Genomic DNA, 22,804 nt, shown 5'->3' with positions numbered 1-22,804 from the left:
TCCAGGGCCCCAGCAAGGCTAGGAATGGAATTAGAGAGAAACATTAGAAGGATTAAGTTAGAGAAGGAAAAAGTAGGTGGGTCCAAAGTAATTATTTTAATCTACCTGTCACATAGCAATCACTGAATATATATTAATTATTATTGTCATTATTAAAATGTTGATAAGTATTTGTGGTCTGTTACTTGTGTGTGATGTATGCTACTTTGTGATCTGCATTTTTCACTAAAAAAACAGATTTGCAATTTCTTATCTCTGCACATTTTTAATATCATTTTAATGGTCACTTTAATTACAGAGGTGTATTGTTATTTATTCAATTAATCCTCAATTATAGGACTATGCATTCTTATCTTTCGTATTATAAAAAAATTACAAACACCAACATTAAATCTTTGCACATCCATGATGATTTCCTTAGGATAGGTTCTAAAACTGGAACCAAGATGCATTATTCAGTGTACTACGTGCATTCCTCAGTATACTCAGTGTACAATTCAGTCCCTTGAACCGGTGAAGAGTCCCACTTCAGCCTCCCTTCTAGTTGGGATTTCATCTGTCCTCCTTGGCTCACAAATACATGAGCAGCTAGAGTTAACCCTCTTAGTTCAACCCAAGCCTCCGAAGTTTCCACAGACATATACACACAGCCTTTGGTCTTTTGACTTTTATACAGAATTAAAGCAACAGGCAGAGAGGGCAATGGCAGCCCACTCCGTTACTCTTGCCTGGAAAATCCCATGGACGGGGGAGCCTGGTAGGCTCCAGTCCATGGGGTCGCAAAGAGTCAGACATGACTGAGCAACTTCACTTCACTCACTTCATACTTTATCACTGGAAAAGGAAATGGCACCCCACCCCGGTATTCTTGCCTGGAGAATCCCACGGATAGAGGAGTCCGGCAGGCCGTGGTCCATGGAGTCGCAGAGAGTCGACACGGCTGAAGTGACGGAGCGCGAGCAAAGAGGCAGGAACGAAATTGCTGGAAAGAGGAACTAAATTCCTACCGTCCACTGGGGGGCAGTGTTTCCTAAATGTTGGGTAGATTATCTGAGATAAAATAAGTACCTTCTGTTATTTCAAGAGTACTTTCCATGTAAACCTAATCCTATAAAGTGTTGTCCGGTGTCACATGAGTGGAAAGAAGTAGGACTGTTTCAGCAAAAACTTACTAGGTCAGTACTGTGGTATGGTATTTCTAGAAGTTTATTTTGAGGATTGCTTTAACAAACAGCTTCTTTTTAAAAGCTTGTAATGTTAATTTTTCTCATTAAAAAAATGGAAGAATTTTTAATAGAGAAAAATCACATATATTTTTATTAATATAACCTGTTAGCATATTATATTCCTTTCTGGAATAACAACAAAAACAATTGACATAAATATGGTCAATTAATTTTGACGTCTGAGCCAATAATATACAATGGGGAAAGAATACTCTTGTTTCATAAATGGTGTTGGGAAAACTGGACAGCAACATGCCAAAGAATGAAACTGAGCCACAGTCTTATGCCAAATACAAAAATTAACTCAAAAAGGATTAGAGACTTGAATGTTAAGACCTGAAACCATAAAACTCCTAATAGAAGAGTGGTTTTGGTGATGATCTTTTGAATTTGACATAAAAAGTAAAGAAAACAAAAGTAAAAATGAATAAATGGGACTATGCCAAACTAGAAAGCTTTTGCACAGCAAAAGGAACCATCAATAAAATGAAAAGGCAACCTACTAAATAGAAGAAAATATTTGCAAATCATATGTCTGATAAGGTGTTAATATCCAAAATATATGAAGAACTCATACAACTCAATGACAAAATAATAATAATAATAAACTAATTGAAAAATGGGCAGAGGATCTGAATAGACATTTTTCCAATAAAGGCAAACAAATGGCCAGCAGGTACATGAAAAACTGCTCAGCATTACCAGTCATCAGGGAAATTAAAATCAAAACTGAAATGAGACATCATCTGATACCTGTTAGAATGGCTATTATTAAAAAGCAAGTGTTAGAGAGGATGTGGAGTCAAGGAAACCCTTGTGCACTCTTGGTAGAAATGCAAATTGGTACAGCCACTATGGAAAGCAGTATGGAGGTTCCTTTAAAAATTAAAAATAGAACTACCATATGGTCCAGCATTTCATTTCTAAGTATTTACCTGAGGAAAACAGAGACACTAACTTGAAAAGATATATGCATCCCCATATTCATTGCAGCATTATTTACAGTGGCTAAGATATGGAAACAACCTCAGTACTATCAACAAATGAATGGATAAAGAAGATGTAGTATATACATATACACACAAATTGAATATTATTCAGCTATAAAAAAGAAGTAAATTTGCCACTTATGATAACATGGATGGACCTTGAGGGTATTATGCTAAGGGAAATAAGTCAGAAAAATACAAATGTGGTATGATCTCAGTTGTATGTGAAGTCTTAAAACAACCACAACCTCAACCAAGCTCATAGATACAGAGAACAGATTGGTAATTGCCAGGGGTGGGGAGTGGGGAGTGGGGTAAAACAGGTAAAGGGAATCAAAAAGTACAAATTTCCAGTTGTAAAATAAATAACTAATGGGGATCTAATGTACAGCTTGGTGACCATAATTAATAACACTGTATTGACAATTTGAAAGTTGCTAAGATAGTAAATCTTAGGAGTCCTCTTTACAAGAAAAAAATTCTGTAATTATGTGTGGTGATGAGTGCTAACCAGTCTTATCACGGTAATCATTTTGCCATGTATACAAATATTGAATCATTGTAGTGTACACCTGAAACTAATGTTTTATGTCAGCTATTTATACCATAAATAAATAAAACCAAACAAATCCTGCTGAGAGAATACAGCTATATCTTGAGCCAACAACCGGATGTGGATCTTACTATTTAGAATGGTCTAGTTCATTTACAACAACCAGGAAAGACCTTTAATCACTCATTTCTAGTTACTCTGAAGAAAGCCTTTTGCAGAACTGTTTTAACTAAAATTGCACCAGCATCTGGCGAGGAACACACACATATTCAGTACTGGCTTGGGTAAAGGTACTCCATCACATCATACTATGGGAAAGGATTAAAGACACCAAACTCGGTACTTGAAAGGTCACCTCTATATCACAGAAGTCCACGTGTAGCTGAGCTCACTCCACCAGCTTTAAGCACGATGGCTTTTCTCTCTCTAAAATAATCTTCGGATGTAAAAGAAGTCTCAATGTTTAAAAGACTATCTCAAAAGTTAAGAATAATATTTGGATGACTTAAGTGGCTTGAATAAAGGATATGTAAAGTTTGGCCCTCTAAAAGTCATTATCTAGCTGTTACAAGTATGTAGAAATACAATAGCATTTAAACTATTGACCTTGCCTTCTGAAATAACCTTGCTAACATCGCTTATTCCATTTTTCAAAAGCAGAATCCATTGGTTTTTCTACATACACAATCGTGTCATTTATGAAAAATATGCCATTATTTGCTTTTCATTTACATCAGAAATTTTAGCCTAAATTAATTTGTATTTCATGTCCAGACAGTGTAGTTTTCAGGTTGTCTGATGCAAATAAATTTGGCAATATAAAATATTCATATTCTTTGACTCAGCAAATTCCCTCCTAGAAATCTACCAAGAAAATAAGTCCTTAAAAAAATTATATACTTGGGCCTTCTCTGGTGGTCCAGGGAAGAATCTGCATGCCAATACAGGGGATGTGGGTTCCATTCCTAGTCAAGAAAGATTTCCGCATGCCTCAGAGCAGCTAAGCCTGCACACAACTACTGAGTTCTTGCTCTAAAGCCCCATGAGCTACAACTACTGAAGCCTACATTCCATAGCAAGAGGAGCCACCTCAATGAAAAGCCCATGCTCTGCAACTAGAGAGTAGCCCCCCACTCATTGCCACTAGAGAAAGTCCTCGAGCAGCAATCAAGATCCAGGGCAGCCATAAATAAATAAATAAAGTCCTATGGAATCACAGTGTTAATATTTTTAAAAATGACACACCCAATTTATGTCTACTCAACTAGTAGATATTAAAAATGAGATTATAAGAGCTTCTGGTTTGGTGAATGCATGGAGATTTGGAGACAGTGGTGCACTCAGAGAGCATGGAAGCTTCACACTCCTTCCCCGTTCCTTGCCCTATACATTTCTTCCATTTGGATATTCCTGAGTTTCATCCTTTTGAAAAACTGGTAATCTCATCTCACTCTACGATGTTTAGCAGTGAATATCAACGTTACCATGGAAGCTACAGCTAAAAATAACCTTGGAGGACACCTGCTCTGACTCATTGCCATGATGATTAAAAGCTGCTGAGAGATGTTGCTGCCCAGTCATCTCTGCACCTGGAGGAAGCCCTGAGCCTCTCACAGCATGGAGGTGGAGCTGCAAAATTACTCTGAAGCTAAGCATCTCAAAGTTGAAGCAACCCTAGTGTTCATCTCCTGTGATTTTCCATTTTATTACAATATTCCTCATAGCAAGACAACCATCCTCTGTTTGAACACTCCAAGGACAGGGAGTTCTCTCTTTCTCACAAGAGCAACTCTTATCATTCAACAGCTCTAATCATTAAAATGCCTACAGTTATATGGTCTCAAAGTATACCTCTGAATAATGTGAGCCATTTTGTCTTTTAGTCTTGTACAAAGTAAGTCTCTATGGTAATGCTTCCAATATTTGAATTTAATTGTTAAAGAGTAAGTCTTTATTAAAAAAAAAAAAAAGTCTCTCCAATCTTTAAATTTTCCATTTAAGTTCTTCATTACCCTTACATAAAATCTTGTTTTTCCATGTCCATTTTAAGAAGGCAAAAACTGGAAGAATTTGATGTGGCATAACCAAGAAAAGTAGAACTAATCTGAGTACCACACTGGTATTAGAAGAGTCTAAAATAGCATTTCCTTATTTTGAGCAGCTCCATCACACTTCTGGTTCATTTAGAACTTGTGTCTGCTTTTAAATTTTAAAAATGAGATTATAAAAAGTGGGGCTGTTAAGATACTTTCAGATGAATGCATCAGTACTGTGCTGTGTTAAGCTGCTTCCGTCTGTCTGACTCTTTGAGACCCTGTGGACTGTAGCCCGCCAGGCTTCTCTGTCCATGGGATTCTCCAGGCAAGAACACTAGAGTAGGTTGCCTTTGCTCTCCTCCAGGGAATGCATCAGTATACCCAGCTAAATGTGGCTTAAACTTTAAATAACATATTTTTTTCACACAACTAAAAGACCAGAGGGAAGACAATTTGAGATCTACTAAGTCTTTTTTTTTTAACTAGCTAGGTGATTTGTATGTTCACTAAAATTTGAGAAACATTGTAGCCTGAGTTACTTCCCCTTAACTCACATTGACTTGGCTTGTTATCAGGAATGAAATTACTGATGGTTCTCAATCCTGTCCGGACATTGGAATCACCTTGGGACATCTTTGCCAACTTCAAGACCACCAAGATTTTCCTCTATGTTGTCTTCTCAAATTGTATAGTTTTACTAAAATTAGAGCTTCAGTGTGACCCTGCAAGCCCACTCCCGTGCATATATCTGGAAAAAAATATGATCCAGAAGGATACATGCACCCATGTTCACTGCAGCACTGTTCACAATAGCCAAGACATGGAAGCAACCCACATGTCCATCAACAGAGGGATGGATAAAGAAGATGCGGTACACATATGCAATCATGTGTATGTGATTATGGCCGAATATTATTCGGCCATTAAAAAGAATGAAATAATGCCATTTGCAGCAACATGGATAGACTTAGAGATTGTCATACCGAGTAAAGTAAGTCAGACAGAGAAGGAGAAATTTGTATGATCTCTCTTCTATGTGGAATCTAAAAAAAAAAAAAAAATGATACAAGGGAGCTTACTTATAAAATAGAGACTCAGACTCAAAGGAGGATCCTTGCCAGGGGGAAAGATGAGGAGAAGGGATAGTTAGAGACGTTGGGATAGACAGGTACACATTGCTATATTTAAAATGGATAACCAACAAGGACCTACTGTATAGTACAGGGAACTCTGCTCAATGTTTGGCAGCCTGGATGAAAGGGGAGTTAGGAGGAGAATGGATACCTGTATACGTATGGCTGAGTCCCTTTGCTGTCAACCTGAAACCATCACAACATCGTTAATCTGCTATACTCCAATACAAAATTCAAAAAAAGATTTAAAGGAGCTAACAAAAGAAATTTTTATAGTTATAGCTTTTACATTTAGGTCTGTGATCCATTTTGAGTTAAAAACTATGCGAAATTTAAGGATTTATGTTTTGAGTTTTTTGTGTTGTTGTTCTTTTTATTTCGTTTTTTTTTTTTTTTAACCCATACCTATCTAACTACAACTCCAAAATCACAGACTATAAAAGAAAAAAAATCCATAATTGGATTTAATAAAAATTAAAATCTTTTGCCTCTCAAGAGACACTGTTAAGAAAATGAAAAAGCAAAAGTCACTAATTGGAAAACAAAAATGTTGAGAAAGAAATCAGACAAATCAGAAAGGAGGGGTATTGTAATTTTGCAAGGCAATTGTTCAATGATATGAAAAAAGAACAAGAGGATACTCTAGATTAAAGAAACTTAAAAGACATAATAATCAAATGATTTGAGTAAATCAACCATAAAAGACACACTGGGAACATCTGGGAAAATTTAAATATAGACTGGATATTAATCAGTTTTTCTTCAAGTTAAGTTTTTTTGCCCAACAAATTGCAGACCATTATATTTGTAAAATAAAACAAAATTTACTTACTAGAAGAATGAAGTGAAAGAAAGATGTATAACAAATGTCTATAGTTTTTATTATTATTAGAGACAATAGACATAAAATTATCTTGTGAAATTGTTATGCTTATTCTCAATTTCTTTACTTATTTCTTCACAGACTGGTAGTAGTTTATGGACCAGCATAGTGACCCACACATCACATTTTGTGCAGAACTTTATTGGATGGTATTAAGGAATTACTACTAATTATTTCTCTGACTTCCAGAAATGCCCATGGCCACTGACCCAACATCCAGCATGAGGGGAAGTTTGATGAAAAAGACAAAGGTCTCAGCCAACTGTGTTTTAAAACTCATTCGGATTTTTACAAAAGTATAAGACTACAGGCTTCCCTGATGGCTCAGCAGGTAAAAAATTCACCTGCAGTGCAAGAGACACTAGAGACACTAGTTCGTTCCCTGGTTCAGAAAGATCCCCTGGAGAAGGAAATAGCAACCAACTCCAGTATTCTTGCCTGGGAAATCCCCATGGACAGAGGAGTCTGGGGGACTACAGTCCATGGGGTCGAAAAGAGTTGGACACGACTGAGACTCAACACAGCGTGTGAACAAAAGCTAAAGGTGTTCCCCTGAGAAGTCTGTACACGTCTAGGCATGCTTCACTGGCTTCACACCCAATCTGTCCTTAAGTGTAACTAACAATGGTTTGACTGGAAGTAGGACAAAATAGCTATTTGTTTATGTTTTGCCCTTGACCCTGCTGAGAGAATCTATGTGCCTCTTCTTCCCCCAGGTCACCCGAATGACAAGAAACAGCAGAAATGGGGAATTTCCTAGTGGTCCAGTGGTTAGGACGCTGTGCTTTCACTCCCAGGGCCCGGGTTCAATCCCTGATCAGGGAATTAACTTTCCCCAAGCCACAGGACACGGCCAAAAATAAAAGAAAGACCAGAAATGAGACAGAAATCTTTGGGTGGATCGCACAGGGGGAGTAACTGGACTATGGAGCCCTAAATCAGTACCAGAAGAAATTAACAAGTTTCTTTTTTCTTGCTGTTGTCTGCTGACTCCTACTGAAATTTTAAGAATACAGTGCTTCTAACTTTTAACATGTGGTTAACATTGCTGTATTTTGTGACCCCAATGTAGAGATCATAATATGATAAAGGACATTTCCTGGTACATGAATTTATGTGCATGGAAGTTTTACATAGTTACATACATTTTAAATTCCCTTCATTAAAAAAAGAACAGTGTTCTATGAAATACAATACAAATTTCAATAATAATTGGGTTGTTATTTTGTCATACACATGTCTACCACAGAAGTTGATACAACACCTATACTTTATTTAGCTGAGGCACAGCATGCGGGATCTTAGTTCCCCAACCAGGGATTAAACAACCCATGCCTTCCACAGTGGAAGCACAGTCCTTTTTACATTTTTATTTATTTTTGGTTGCACTGAGTCTTTGTTGCCAGGAGAGCTTTCTCTAGTTGCAGTAAGCAGGTCATTGCGGCGAGTGGGGGCTACTCTTCGTCTTGGAGACTTAGCTAGAATTGTGGGTGGCTTCTCTTGTTGCAGAGCACAGGCTTCAATAGTTATGGTGCATGGGCTTAGTTGCTCCATGGCATGTGGAATCTTCCCAGATCAGGGATTGAAGCCATGTCACCTGCATTGGCAGGCAAATTCTTATCCACTGTGCCACCAGGGAAGTTCGAAGCAAAGTCTTAGCCACTAGAACACCAGGGAAGTCCCAGCTACCTGTACTTTAACACAGAATTCAGAATTGCTGAAAATTATTTATACTTCTTATTCAAATATCTCTTGGGGAAAAAAATCTTTGGATAATTCTTTTGCATTACTATTATAGATTTCACAATTTCCTGGCTCTAAAAGTTTTTTAATGACAATTTTCAAATGGAAGACAGAGGAACTAGTATAATGAACTCCCATATACACACTTAATTTTTTTTTTTTTTTTTTTTTAGCTGTGTGGCATAGCTTGTGGGATCTTAGTTTCCCCGACAAGGGATCAGGTCCCCTGCAGTGGAAGCATGGAGTTCTAGCAACTGGACCACCAGGGAAGTCCCCATACATGCCTAGATTTAACAGTAGTTAACATTTTGCCATATTTGTTTTATCTATATTTTTTTCTGAATTTTTAAAAAATTAAATTACAGACATTATTACATTTCACTCCTTAAGTACTAGAGTGGACATCTGTAAAAAATTAAGTATATATAACCACAATTTCTAACAAATTAGTAATATTCTTCTTTTTATATGATAAAATACCCATTCTATTCCTGAATTTTCCAATCGTATCAAAAATCTTCTTCCTAGTTGGTTTGCTCAAAATAGCATCCTTTGCATTTGGTACATGTTGTAAGTCTTGTGAAATCTGAAACTATTTCCATCCACTTTCCCTTCCATAATAATGACTTGTTGAAGAGGCTAGAAGAATTTTCTGGTAGAATTTTTCTCCACCTAGATGTGTCTCATTGCTTCTTCATGGAAATATAAAATTTATCCCTAGAATTAAAGATCCCCTAGAATTTAGATCTAAAAACTTGACTAGATTCAAATAAACATTTTTCCAAGGCTATGTCAGAGATACTTCCAATCATATCATAACAGAGTATTCATATGCATAGTTATTCCACTGTTTGTGATGCTAAGATTTATACATAGAGTTGGATAATAACAGCCTGATTCTTTTTTAATATCACAGCTTTATTGATATATAATTCATATACCAATTTATCTACTTGAAGTGCATAATTCGGTGGGTTTTAGTATATTCACAGAGTTGTATAACTATTACCATAATGGCTTTCAAGTAATTTTCATAATCCCCAAAAGATAATCCATACCTATTAGTAGTCACTCCCCAATTCCCAGTCACTACCACCCCCAAGCCCTAGGCAAACACTAGTCTATTTTGTCTCATAGACTTGTCTATTCTAGGCATTTCATAAAGAATCACACAATATGTGGTGACATCCCAATTCTTGCATAGTACAATGCATCCTTCCTTTCCCCATGACTAGCAGGTAATCTGTCACATCAAATATTACTTAAATAGTGAAATCTCCTTTTCTAATAATATTCATATTAGGCAGTGAGAGGACAGATGCACTCACTTTTTAATTAAAATACTATGTCAAAAATCCTTAATAACATTTATCTTTGATCTATAGAACTTCTTGTAATTTCTTTTTATGACACAATTTAAAGGTTTATATTCATTTAAAAGCTTATAATAGTGCAAAAGAGGAGAGAGATGATCTTTGGAAAAGATAAATTGGCTGAGAAACTCTGCAAAAATCAGGAAGATGATTTTCCATTGCACTAATGTTCTTCTTAGGACTCTCATATGTAATTCCAAAATAATTCATAGAGGTATCAATATTTATCTTTCAAATATTTAGTGATTTGCTGTCTAACTTGATTGCATACTACAGTGAATTTTTAAACACTACAGTGCCAATGTTCAGATTCTACTCCAGGCAAAATAAACCAGCATCTTTGGAAATAGTATGAACACTTGATAGTGGTGCTTGTGTACTTAATTTTACATCCCTTCAAGAGGCATATAATATCAAGTCCTATAATGAGTGATGCTGAGTTTCATCGCCAAATTAAACTGGTAACTACCAAATAAATCCATCTTAAAGGTAAACATATTCTTTGCATTAGCAAGTAATCTGTGCAGTAATATTTTAGAAACTTGGAAATGTTCTCACCTATTTGTTTTAGAATTCATTGATAATTCTTGCAATATGAGATTGCAGAGTGATGATTTTTTGGTTCTAGTGTTCTTTTCTAATTTGTTAGCTTGTGTTCTTCTGTAAAGAAGGATTTCAACTCCTCTTACTCCTTTCTAAGTATCTGTTATGGACTCATGGCTTATTTGTCATGTGTGTTACTTTTAGTTTTCCTGTGTCTTTATTTTGATGCTAAAATTGTTGTGAATTTGTCATTGGGGATTACTTCAAGCCAGCTCCTGTTTGTGTCCTTTGCTCACTTTTATTCTATTATAGACTATTAAGAACTTTTTATATATTATGTAAATTTATTTTTGCAAGTACTTTTCACAGCTTTCAAACTTGTTATAATATACTTTATAAAAATATTAATTAGGTAGTTAATGTATCATTCTTTTCCTTTATGTTTTGTTTTGTCTGTAATATTTAGATGAGCATTTCTCTTCTCAAGATCATAAAAGTCACACAATTTTTCATGTTTTCATATTTAAATCTTTGGTCTATAGGCAACTTACTTCAATGAAGGTATAAGGAATACATCTATCATTTTAAATACTGCTAGTGAATTATCCCAACATCATTTATGAATGAATTATCTTTTCCCCACTGATTTTTAAGTGGTACTTTTATCATATAATGAATCACCATATTGCAGGGGAAACAGTCAGGAAGCTATTGCAGTGGATCTATTTCTGGACTATGGTATTGCATTCCTGTGCCAGGATCAAAATGTTCTTGTTACAGTAGCTTTATAATTTAGTATGTGTAAGACATTTCCCTTCATTTTATTTTAGAATTTTCTTGGTTATCTGTTTTTTCATTTAAAAAAATGTTTATTGTGCACCTACTAGATGCCAGACTCTGCTTCAGGTGTTAGAACAGAAGAAAGACAAAATTCCTGCCCTTAGTGAGCTTACATAGCCTGGAGGAGGAGATGGACAAGGAGACAAACTTATTAAAGGTTGTAATAAATGCTAAGAAAGAAACAGAATGGTGTAACAGGAGACAGTTGAGTGAGGACACTGATCAGAGAAGACCTGTCTAAGGAAGGGACACTTACCAGGATGAGAAGGAGCTGGGTCTGTGAAGGAGCACTCTGGGCAGAAGCAAGTGCAAAAGTCTTGTGTCAAGGGAAATCTTGCCGTGTCCTGGGAACAATGTGGAGGGCCATAAGAGTGGAGCAGCATGAAAGAAGACGTTAAGTGGATATTTTCAATTACCTTCCCCACGCCCCTGCCCTGGATTCACTGTGCGCCCTGCTCTGCACCCAAGAAGGTTGACTTCCAAGGACTCTCATGGTGACTCCCTTGCTCTCTGGTCTCTGGTTGATTTCAGCCACTGGGGACACTTGTAGGAGATGACTGGAAGAAAGGAAAGTGGTGCCAGGAGATTGATTTCCTTGGCTCCCTCCCTGTTATTAATAGATTGTCTCCTCTCAGCTGCATCCTCTACCGAAGGCCACAGTCCTGTCAGCTCACACCAGGCTCAGGCCTTGGTGGTAACATCGCCCACCTGTGACCAGGTGCAGGCTACTACACCTCTCCATGTTGTTTGCCCAAGCCCCACACATACCTTTGATCAGACTTAACCTTTTAGTTTTTTGGGGGCTATGTCAGGTCTTAGTTGCCATGCGCGGGCTTCACTCTAGTTGCGGCCCACAGACTCCAGGGCACATGGAATCAGTAGTCCCACGGCATGTGGAATTTAATTCCCTGACCAGAAGTCAAACCTGCATCTCCTACACTAGAAGGTGGACTCACCCATTGGACCACCAGGGAAGGCCCTGACTTAAACTTTTAAAAAATCACTCTGGTTGTTTTGAAATATGAGTTGGAGGCTTGTAGATATAGAGCAAGATGAAGGCAAGCAGAGAAATCATATCAGGAACAAAGTTAGAACCAGGACTGCCTTGAAAATCTTTAATGTATGGTCACTGGCTAAGAAACACATGACTCTGGGCTTCATTCATTCATTCAATGTTTTTGATAATTATTTATGTTCCAGGCACTGCTATGGGTACTCAGGATAGATAGATAAAAAATTAAATAGTATGTCAAAACAGAAAAGTGGCAAGAAATAATGAAAAAGTAGAGCAAGGTAATAGGGTAGGGATTCAGCTGTGACAGACGTAGGTGTAATTTTAAATAATCTGTCACAGAGAAGGTGACACTTGACCCAAGGTCTGGAGGAGGTGAACAGATTAGCCATGCAGAGAATATTCCAGGCAGGGTAGGAAGGCTCTGTAAAGGCACCAGTGTGAGGGCATGTCTGGCTGGGCCTGTGACAGCAGAGGCCAGTGTAGACTGAACTCAGGGACTTGGGGGTGAATGCAAGGGAATGAGGTCAGGGAGGCTACAGGAGTCAGACCATGCAGGGCTTCCTTGCACGTTTGTTTGGAGTAGAAGGAGCAGAGAAGAGAGAACTGCTTTCTTCTGTGGGTCAAACCACCCTCTACTTTAGAGAGAGGTAGCACTCTCACCGGAGAAGGCAATGGCACCCCACTCCAGTGCTCTTGCCTGGAAAATCCCATGAACAGAGGAGCCTGGTAGGCTGCAAGTCCATGGGGTTGCTAGGACTCAGACACGACTGAGTGACTTCACTTTCACTTTTCACTTTCATGCATTGGAGAAGGAAATGGCAACCCATTCCAGTCTTCTTGCCTGGAGAATCCCAGGGACGGTGGAGCCTGGTGGGCTGCCATCTATGGGGTCGCACAGAGCCTCTCTCACACAGCCTCCTAGTGCCCACTCTTCCATGATTGATGGGAGGGGAAATCCAGTAATCACTCTTAGTTTCCCAGAATGCATGAGTCCCATCTAATTGTGTTTATGCAATGTCTGACAAGCAGGAAATACTGGCTTCATTCTCCAATGTCTGTAAAGTGTTGATATCTGAGAAGAAGAAACCTGAAATTGTACCACTAACCCTTCAGGTGCATGGGCAGCCAAGTCATCCAGGGTCCCCATGCCATCAGCATGCCTACAGGGATGGCTGAAGGATGGGCTTTGGAGCACCAGAGCAAAGCTATCGATTTTCTGCTCCACTAAGAAAGATGTTTAATTGCATTTTCAGATACACCTTTAGGAGAAAGAAGAACAATCTCTCTTATTGCTATCTGTACTGATGGGCAGTAAATTTAAAATAGCCCTTTACTTTTAAAGTTTTTTATTGTGAAAAATTTCAAGCATATACAGAATTAGAGATTAGTATATTGAATCTCTATATGTGTACTCATTACCCAGATTCAATAACGATCAATTAATGCCCAATCTTATTTTTTCTATTTAATCTAGCTATATATATTTTCCTGTTTTTTGGTTTTGTTTTTGCTTTTTTTTTTTTTTTTGCTGCACTGAGTGACTTGCAGGATCTTAGTTGTCCCAGCAGAGACTGAACCCAGGGCCCTCAACAGTGACAGTGCAGAGTTGTAACCACTGGACAGGTAGGGAATTCTCATTCCTGAGGTTTTAAACCATATTCCAGGGATGGATATGGATTGCACACTTACTATATGTCAGACAATATCCTAGGTGTTTGAATTCAGCAGTTAAAAAAATAAATAAAATTCCTGTCCACAAAAATCTCACAATCTAGTTAGGAGAGAAAGATAACAAAGAAAAAGAAAATCAACAAGTGCATTACACGGTGTGTTAGGTGGTAAGTGCAATGGAGAAATATAGGCAGAGGAAGGGCAGCGAGAATGCAGGGGCAGAGGCTACAGCTTTAAACAAGCGAGTCAGGGTATGTGTGGTGAAGGCTGGGATGCCTTGCTCAGATGCCACTTCAGAACTGAAAATCCTATTTCCCCAACTGCTGAAATGGAGAAGGCAGTGGCAACCCACTCCAGTACCCTTGCCTGGAAAATCCCATGGATGGAGGAGCCTGGTAGGCTGCAAGTCCATGGGGTCGTTAAGAGTCGGACATGACTGAGCGACTTCACTTTCACTTTTCACTTTCATGCTTTGGAGAAGGAAATGGCAACCCACTCCAGTGTTCTTGCCTGGAGAATCCTAGGGATGGGGGAGCCTGGTGGGCTTCCGTCTATGGGGTCACACAGAGTCAGACACAACTGAAGTGACTTAGCAGCAGCAGCAGCAGCAGCAACTGCTGAAAAGAACCACCTCATCCAGGGTCCTGACTGCGTCCTGGTAAGGCCTATACTCAATGACTGATCTATTCAGGAGCATAAAGGCCTACATCTCTTGCCCCAACTCCAGACAGCTCTGAAGGATCATCTCATCTTTAGGTCCCCTGCAAGGTTGGCTAAAACCTCCACTGATATTGTGCCATGGCTCAGTTTCTTCCACTGGCAAATCCTTCTCATTTTTCCCTTCCACAGGTGTTGATTCAAGAAACTATCCTGCACGCTAATCTCCATTTCAGAGTCTGTTTCTCAGGGAACTCAACCTGAGACACTAGGCCTTCCCAAGACCATGACTTCTGGCAAAGATATGATCTGTGTTAAGGGATTAAGCCCTGGGACTATTTGGAGGAAGGATATTCCAAGAAGAGAAAACAAGTTCAAAGGCTCTGCAGCAGAAGGAGGCCTGCTGTGTTTGAGGAAGTCAAGAATGGCCCGGACTTCATGCCAACTGAACACATGTTACAGCTAGTACCTTGTGAAGATCACAGGAAGCACATGCTCTCAGTAATTCAGCAAGTCCTAGAATGGACCACATAGAAAGGAATCCCAGTTTTTATCCTTTATCTTCCTTTCCCACAACCCCCAAACCTGTACAACGGAACAGGGAGAAAGGCTGGATAATCCCCTATCCCTAAATCCTGGTGCCACAGAAGCCAGCTGCAGGACCCAGGAGGTGTAGGATGGACACTAACCTGAGGAGCCCTTGGGAAGCCTTAGCCCACCTCAGACATGACCCTGACCAGATAGCAGTTTTGCCCTGGGAAAGGGAGGGGATCAGCAGGGCTGATGGAGAGGGATGATGTCTGGCCAAGTTTGGCTACTTGAGGTACACATGTGGCTTAGGAAAAGGTGTCAAGTCTCATGTAAGAGGAACTGCTATGGGTAGATTCATAAGGTGATAAAATTTATTCAACAAACATTAACTGACTCCCTTACAGTACCCTAGGCACTAAGATAGAAAGGTGAGTCCTCATCAGCACCTCCTCTCAAAGAGGCCACAATAAAAAGAAAATATGGACAATGACCATGCACTGTGAAAATAATCTAGAATGGCATTGAGTAGTAGCAGAATAAAAGACAAAAAACCCTCCCACTGAATTTTATTTCCTTTTTGCTGACCTTATCACATTCTATTTTCACATCCCAGAAGATAATTTGTTTAAATTGTCTGAAAAGTAATAGAATATCTTTTAGTATATAAAATTATTTATATAGATTATATTGCTTTATTTTTTTCTGATTATAAAACCAGTACATACACATGTTGAAAATTCAAGGAATTTACAGCTGCCTAATTAACAAAGAAAAAGTCCTAACCTGGCAGCAACTATGATCAGTTTAGTTCAGTTCAGTTGTTTAGTCATGTCCGACTCTTTGCAACCTCAAGGACTGCAGCACACCAGGCTTCCCTGTCCATCACGAACTCCCAGATCTTGCTCAAACTCATGTCCATTGAGTCGATGATGCCATCAAACCATCTCATCCTCTGTTGTCCCCTTCTCTTCCTGCCTGCAATCTTTCCCAGCATCAGGGTCTTTTCCAATGAGTTTGTTCTTCACATCAGGTGGCCAAAGTATTGGAGCTTCAGCTACAGCATTAGTCCTTCCAATGAATATTCAGGACTGATTTCCTTTAGGAATGACATAATAGGATAAACATAATGAGAAATAAAATTTTCAAGTCACTATTTATGAACACACACATGTACACATGCACACAACTTTTATGATAGGAATCATACTGCTAACAGGAAACTTGATATTTTTACTCAGTTGTGTTTAATCTATCTTAAATACTACATTCTATGATGTGATAAGCATCTGTTGTTTTGTTTGCCTTACTCGCTCGCCCTATTCCTTCTGGGAAATTGCTCTACCGTTGTTTTTCTGGAGGAAGCCCTTGTATGACTCACTTCTTCCTCCCATGACCACTGGAGCAAATGATTGACCCAATCTGGTTTAGTCATCGTACAAACAAGGTAGGCAAACGACAGAAAACTTTGCCATCCAGCCACCTTCTCCTCCTTCCCACTCTCAGATTCAGTGCTGGCACTTTGCTCTCTGTAGGTGACCTATCACATTTTGTCATTTGGGCCCATTTTCTTTATTCATGTACTTTTTTCATTTCCATGCTTTCACTTTCCTTGTCTTATTTATTTATGGCTGTGCTGGGTATTCATTGCTGCCCTCAGGCTTTTCTAACTGCAGAGAGGGAGGGCTACCCTTCACTAATGTAGTGGGCTCCTCATGGCGGTGGCTTCTCTTGTGGTGGTGTACAGGCTCTTCAGTAGTTGTGACGACAGGATTATTTGCCCTGCAGCAAGTGGAATCTTCCCAGACCAGTGATGGAACACATGTCCCCTGTTGACAGGCAGATTCGCAACCACTGGACCACCAGGGAAGTCCTCACTTGTTTCAGTTGTCTTATTTGCTCATTTTCACCATCCTTGATTACTTCAACTTCCATCTCATGGTGAACTTCCAGATTCCACATTTCTCGTCTGAGCCACACCAACAGACATCTCTAGTGTTGGCATCCTTTTAACAGCAATGAATCCACGCCTATCAACTGTAGCTGGAAAAGCTTTTGCCAGCTCTTCTCTCTATTCTTGGTCCTTTCGTGAATACCTCTTCTGCAAGACTACTCCTTTGTTAAGAAAATGCTGAGTGGATAATCATGCTGACAGAGTGGCTAACAGCTCTTGAAGGAACTGGCAGCTCCTGAAACTGCAACACTGTCATGATCCTCCAATGTGGAACAGCCATCATGGTTTCAGCATTTGAAGAGCAAAGGTAAACAGACAAGTCTCCATCACTTCATTCATTTACTCAAGCAAATGGATTTCCAGATACTGTAAGAAGGGCTGAGAAATGAAGGGTGAGCTAGATAAGACCTTTCCCCTTGAAGAGTTCATAGATTAGTGGGATAGACAGATATGTATACAGTGAGAAATAAGATTTTATAAACATATGTATAAAACATTTTCTTAGAAAAACATGCACCAAAAGGAAATATGCCAAAAGTTAGCAGGGGTTATCTCTATCAGATGATTTTTCCCCTTTTAGCTTACTGTATTTTCAGAATGTTTCCTTCAATGTATATTTATTATTTTTGAAATGAAAAGAATCATGTACAAAGAGCAGCACAATAAGATCCATGCTGTATTGGAAGTGTGCACAGTATTCTAAGAAAGCAACTAACATGTCTTGGGAAATGAAAAGAAAACCTTGCAATATCTTATACTGATATGTGTCTTTCACAAGCCAAACAAATGCATGTATGGCCTTGTTTGGATTCTGATCTCAGCAAACCATCTGTAAAAATATTTATAAGGCAAGTGGGGAAATCTGAACTTTGGCTGGATATTTGATGATACTAAAGTATTATGATTATTATGAGATATGATAAAGGTATTACAATAATGCTAGGAAAAAAGAACCCTTATCTTTTAGGTAAACATACTGATATGCTTGTGGGTGAAATGATATGAAGTTTGGGATTTTTACAGGTGAATATAAAATAAAACAGTGGTCATGAGTTAATGACTATTGAAATTGGGTAATGAATTCATGGAGTTTGTTTCAATATTTTTACTCCTTTTGTGTTTGTCTGAGACTTTCTACAATACAACATGCAATAATAATATAAAATTTTCTCTAAACAACCTCAAATATCTCCATCTTCAAGACTAAGCTTGAAAGGCATCTCCTACAGTGAATCCATGTGTAATCCATTGATCCTACAGATCAATCCATGTGTAACACTGATGAAGTTACTGTGCCTTGTATGTTGTTTATTTCACAATCACCTGATCTGCTTCAATGACACTTGTCTTGCAACTTCAACATATATTTTTTAATGTTATTCAATGTTTCTGGTGTGCTTATATATAACAATTGAATATTTTAATCTTTTTATGATTAAGACAAGAGATCTTCTCTTTGAAACCTTTCCTGATCATTCACTCCATTATTTGCACCCCACCTGAACTTTGCATATACAACAGGGAACCCATAAACACTCTTGTGTTTATTTGTTCACTTATATTTAAGTGACATCAATGTGTAGCACATGAAAAGCATTCAGTAAATAGTTGTGGTGGTGCTTGTTATAAACACAGTCATTTCTCTCAGGCTACAAAACCAGCAGTGACTATATCTTACTTATCTTTGTATACTCAGCTATTATCTTAATACCTGGTACATTCTAAGTGCTCAATAAATATCCCTTAAGTGAATGAATGAATAAATGAAATTTAGGATTACTCTACTCATAGACCTATACTAAGTCTGGTAAAAACATCCGTAAGACTGAAAAATGTAAATTAATTCATGCCTTAGAGTTTACCCCATGCTCCACAGTTCATTTGGTCAGAAACATAACACATTTTTAGATTTAACACTTTGAGTACAAATGACAGAGAAAAGCCAAATACTTTTTCATTTTTGGCAAACAATGCAATGTCCTCAATAGCTGTGAAAATGAAAGTCAATCTACTCTTTGCAACCCCATGGACAATACAGTTCATGGAATTCTCTAGGCCAGAATATGGGAGTGGGTAGCCTTTCCCTTCTCCAGGGATCTTCCCAACCCAGGGATCAAACCCAGGTCTCCCACATTGCAGGTGGATTATTTACCAGCTGAACCACAAGGGAAGTTCAATAGCCATCCCTTACCTTACCTAGCCATCCCATCCCTTACCTTACAATAGCCATCCCTTACCTAGTTGTGTCCTGAGACCCTCCCAACTGCAAACATACATTGTGGGGAGAGGTAAGTTAAAGGATGAGACATAGGATGGAGTGAAGCTGAGGGATTAGATCAGCGACAGAGTAAGTCTCCATGAATGGCTATTTCACCAAATTTTTGGTAATGTTTCTTAAAAGCTAAAAATACTTCATGACTTATTTTTTAGGCTATGTCAAAACATTCCTAGCATAAAATGATTTGATCAAGGCAGTCCAATGGTTAAGACTCTATGCTTCCAAGAAGGGGGCAAGAGTTGGATCCCTAACTAAGATCCCACATGCACCATGAAGTTAAAAAAAACAAACAAACAAAATTATTTGATCAAGACACATATTCAACTGTTCTCCACAATTACATTACAAGGTAAACAGAGCCTGCCACTTCTGTTTTAAAGAAGAGGAAAATAAGGAAATTTACTCTTCACTTGGATAGGATTCTAAATTGGGAGATTTAATTTTTTCAAATGCAGCCTACTGGGATACTAATGTTATGTCACTACTGCTAAGAAACAACTGTTTGCTTTTATTTATTTATTTATTGTAAGGTAGAAAAAAAATAGCTTTATTGCTTTGCCAGGCAGAAGGGGCATCAGGTGATGACGGGGGAACTGTGACCTTCCCTGGAATGAAGAGTGCTCCATCAAGTAGTTAACATCTTGAATTTGGTGGGGGCTTTAGTTCTGCAGAAGATCTCAAATATGTTATGTGTTTCCCTTGAGGGGGAATCTGAACCCTATCCCCAAAGCTTCACTACTGTTTCTTGATGACTATTTGTTTTAAAGTAGGTGCTAGATCCACTCTTTAGATTCTTAAAGTATTTAAGTGATATCCAAACTCAAAGCCCTTTAGAATGAGGGAGATTTGTTAGCTTGCTTGCTTGTTTGTTTATTTTTAGGTACTTGAACAACTAACTTGCTCCTTGAAAAGCAGGGGTACAGAAATCAAAGGCCTGATTGTGCTGAATTCTTCTCTGTGGTCATTATTCAAACTAGTTCCCAGCATGCCACACTCCAAAGGAAAGGGTCCAAGATCTGTTTAAAACTCAGAGACTAAACAACTTACTCAGCACGCCGCTCACATTATTAGTGTTGCTTGTAGTCATTATTTTAAAGCCTCTTTTTGCTAGCTCCTTTCATGCAATAATCTTAGGCTTCTGGAAATATTCTCAAAATATAGGAAGCACCTCCCTGACCAGGTTATGATGAAAAATGCTTTTCATGACTATCCCGTCTCTTCAAGGAACCTTGGAACAACCAAGTTCTTAGCCATAATTGAATCCCAGGGAAGAATTTTACAGAAGTGCAGTATTTTCCCTCCTCCCCTTTCCCCTCTTTTCTTTCTTTCTTTGAAGAGGGGTTTCCCATGGTGAGAAAGGGAAATTTTTTTAATTGAAACTGGTTCCTCCTGCTGCTCACCTACCCCTGACAGCAGTCTATTTGAAAGAATGTTCCCTAAATATCCCAATTAAAAAGACTATAGAGCTGAGATAAGAGCACTAAGAGAGCCCTGGTATGTCAACCCAAATCACAAAAGGCACAGCTTTTCTGAGAATATAAGAATTATATCTGTCTTTTAGGTACAGAAGGTGGAATGGAAAGAAGGACTTTTTGGAGAAGATATCCCAGAATAATCTCAAAGCAGAACCCTTTGCCTAAGGTTATCTAGCTTTCCTTAACAGGCGCACAGGCAGAGAAGGCACTTGGTCCCTGAGGTAACATTTACTTGGAAGGTTAGGACAATGATGTCCACGACCCTGATTGCAGGATCAGCCCTAGGACTGCGGCACAGAAAATACGCTAGCCCGTCTGTCGTCCCTCCCCCGCTTCCATTCGTGGAGGGAATTTGAGTAGCTTTGGAGTTGCTGACGCCATCCCTTCCCGCCTCTGACTCTCAGAGAGCATGCGCTTCCATCCTCACTTCCTCTCAAGGAGGGAGCGAGAATAAGGCGACGCCCAAGCCGACCCGCTGCCGGCTCTGGTCACAGGAACTTCAGCACCCACGGGACGGACAGCGCTCTCCTCCACCTGGAGACCTGAGTCCCGGGCGCCCACGGTCTAATTAATCCCTTTACTCGGGAGCCCAGCGGAGCTCCACTAGAGCGGATCCCCGCCACTAGCCCTCCCCGCGCCCACTCTCCTAGCTTTTCCTGTTTTTACTCCTCCTTTTCATTCATAACAAAAGCTACAGCTCCAGGAGCTCGGCGCCAGGCTGTTTCCGAAGCCAAGCGTGGAAGAATGGGTTTCCTTTGGACCGGCACTTGGATTGTGGTATTGGTGCTCCACAGCAGCCCAATTCAGGCTTTCCCCAAACCGGCAGGCAGCCAAGGTACGTGGACCCTTTTCTCCCCACCTCCCTTCTATTTTGCTACGGAAGGTAAAGCTTGATATAACGCGCGAGCTGTATATCACCGTGCCTCATTTTCTGATCACATGATATCCATGCACATTGACAAAGAAATCAGTTAGAACTTAGAGCCAGAAGACAGATTTTCCTCACTTTTTAAATGATAGAGCAGGAACATGGGTTGTTTTGAAAAATCTTATTTTGAAATTGGTAGGGGGTGGCTTTTCCACCTATTAAAGTGGCTTCGTTGTTTGTTTTTTTCCCTAGTCATCTTATAACCTTTCTCATATTTTCTGTTCATAACATGTTCAGTGTGTGATTTTTTAAAAAAAGCTTTTAATGTGCCAACAATTCCAACCCAAATTATGCTCTGTCTCCTTGAAAACAACTGGTAAACCAAGTGTTAGAACTCTGTTAGATTTCTGATAGGGGAAAAAAAGTGTAATTATGTACACCAGGATAATAAGCAAGGCAATGCTGATAATCATTTTTATTGTATAATCTTATAATTTTTGTTAATATATATTTTTGTTTCACAGTCATCCAAAAATATTTCTATTTTCTTTTTTGAAGATTTTATTTAATGAGACACATTGTCTTTCGAATACACAATTAAATTTGCATTTGTGTGTGTTTATTCTAGACAAACCCCTACACAATAGAGAATTAAGTGCAGAAAGACCTTTGAATGAGCAGGTAGGTCAGAAGTAAATACTATTTCATTTTATTTTAGTTATTACTATTTCATGTAATCATGCTGTGACCTTTTAGCCATTTTGAATTCACAGACCTCAAAACTTAATAATAAACTGACTGAAATTATGATGGGAAATATAATTTTGGTAATTTCTGTGTCCTGACAGTTGAATATAGAGAGTTCTGTATAAAACAAAGAGCTGACTGCATAAAAACCCAGTGAGCTCAACATCACATCCACTCTATTGTAAGATTTCTTAATTTATCAGAGATTTATCTTTTACCAATATTATCAGAGAAAGGAATTAATATTTAGAGACTATTTGTTCTTTCTTTTATTTCATTTAATCCTTATGAC

The 22,804-nt window shown here is 38.7% G+C and overlaps 1 protein-coding gene across 2 annotated transcripts in view; it reads left to right on the top strand.

Moving 5' to 3' along the window:
* The first annotated feature begins 21,353 nt into the window (after nt 1–21,353).
* Nucleotides 21,354–22,804, top strand: part of SCG3 (secretogranin III) — a 38,453-nt gene continuing 37,002 nt past the window's right edge. For both annotated transcript variants that reach the window (XM_065941208.1, XM_065941207.1), the window contains exons 1-2: nt 21,354–21,732; nt 22,394–22,446. In XM_065941208.1, coding sequence (XP_065797280.1) covers nt 21,642–21,732; nt 22,394–22,446 — 144 coding nt within the window. In that variant the 5' untranslated portion in view covers nt 21,354–21,641. The remainder of the gene's footprint in view (nt 21,733–22,393; nt 22,447–22,804) is intronic.

Source organism: Muntiacus reevesi, chromosome 7 (assembly GCF_963930625.1).
Source record: "Muntiacus reevesi chromosome 7, mMunRee1.1, whole genome shotgun sequence".
In the NCBI taxonomy this organism is placed as follows: domain Eukaryota; kingdom Metazoa; phylum Chordata; class Mammalia; order Artiodactyla; family Cervidae; genus Muntiacus; species Muntiacus reevesi.
The sequence above is the reverse complement of the archived record's forward strand: the minus strand, read 5'-3'. Positions and strand labels throughout refer to the sequence as shown.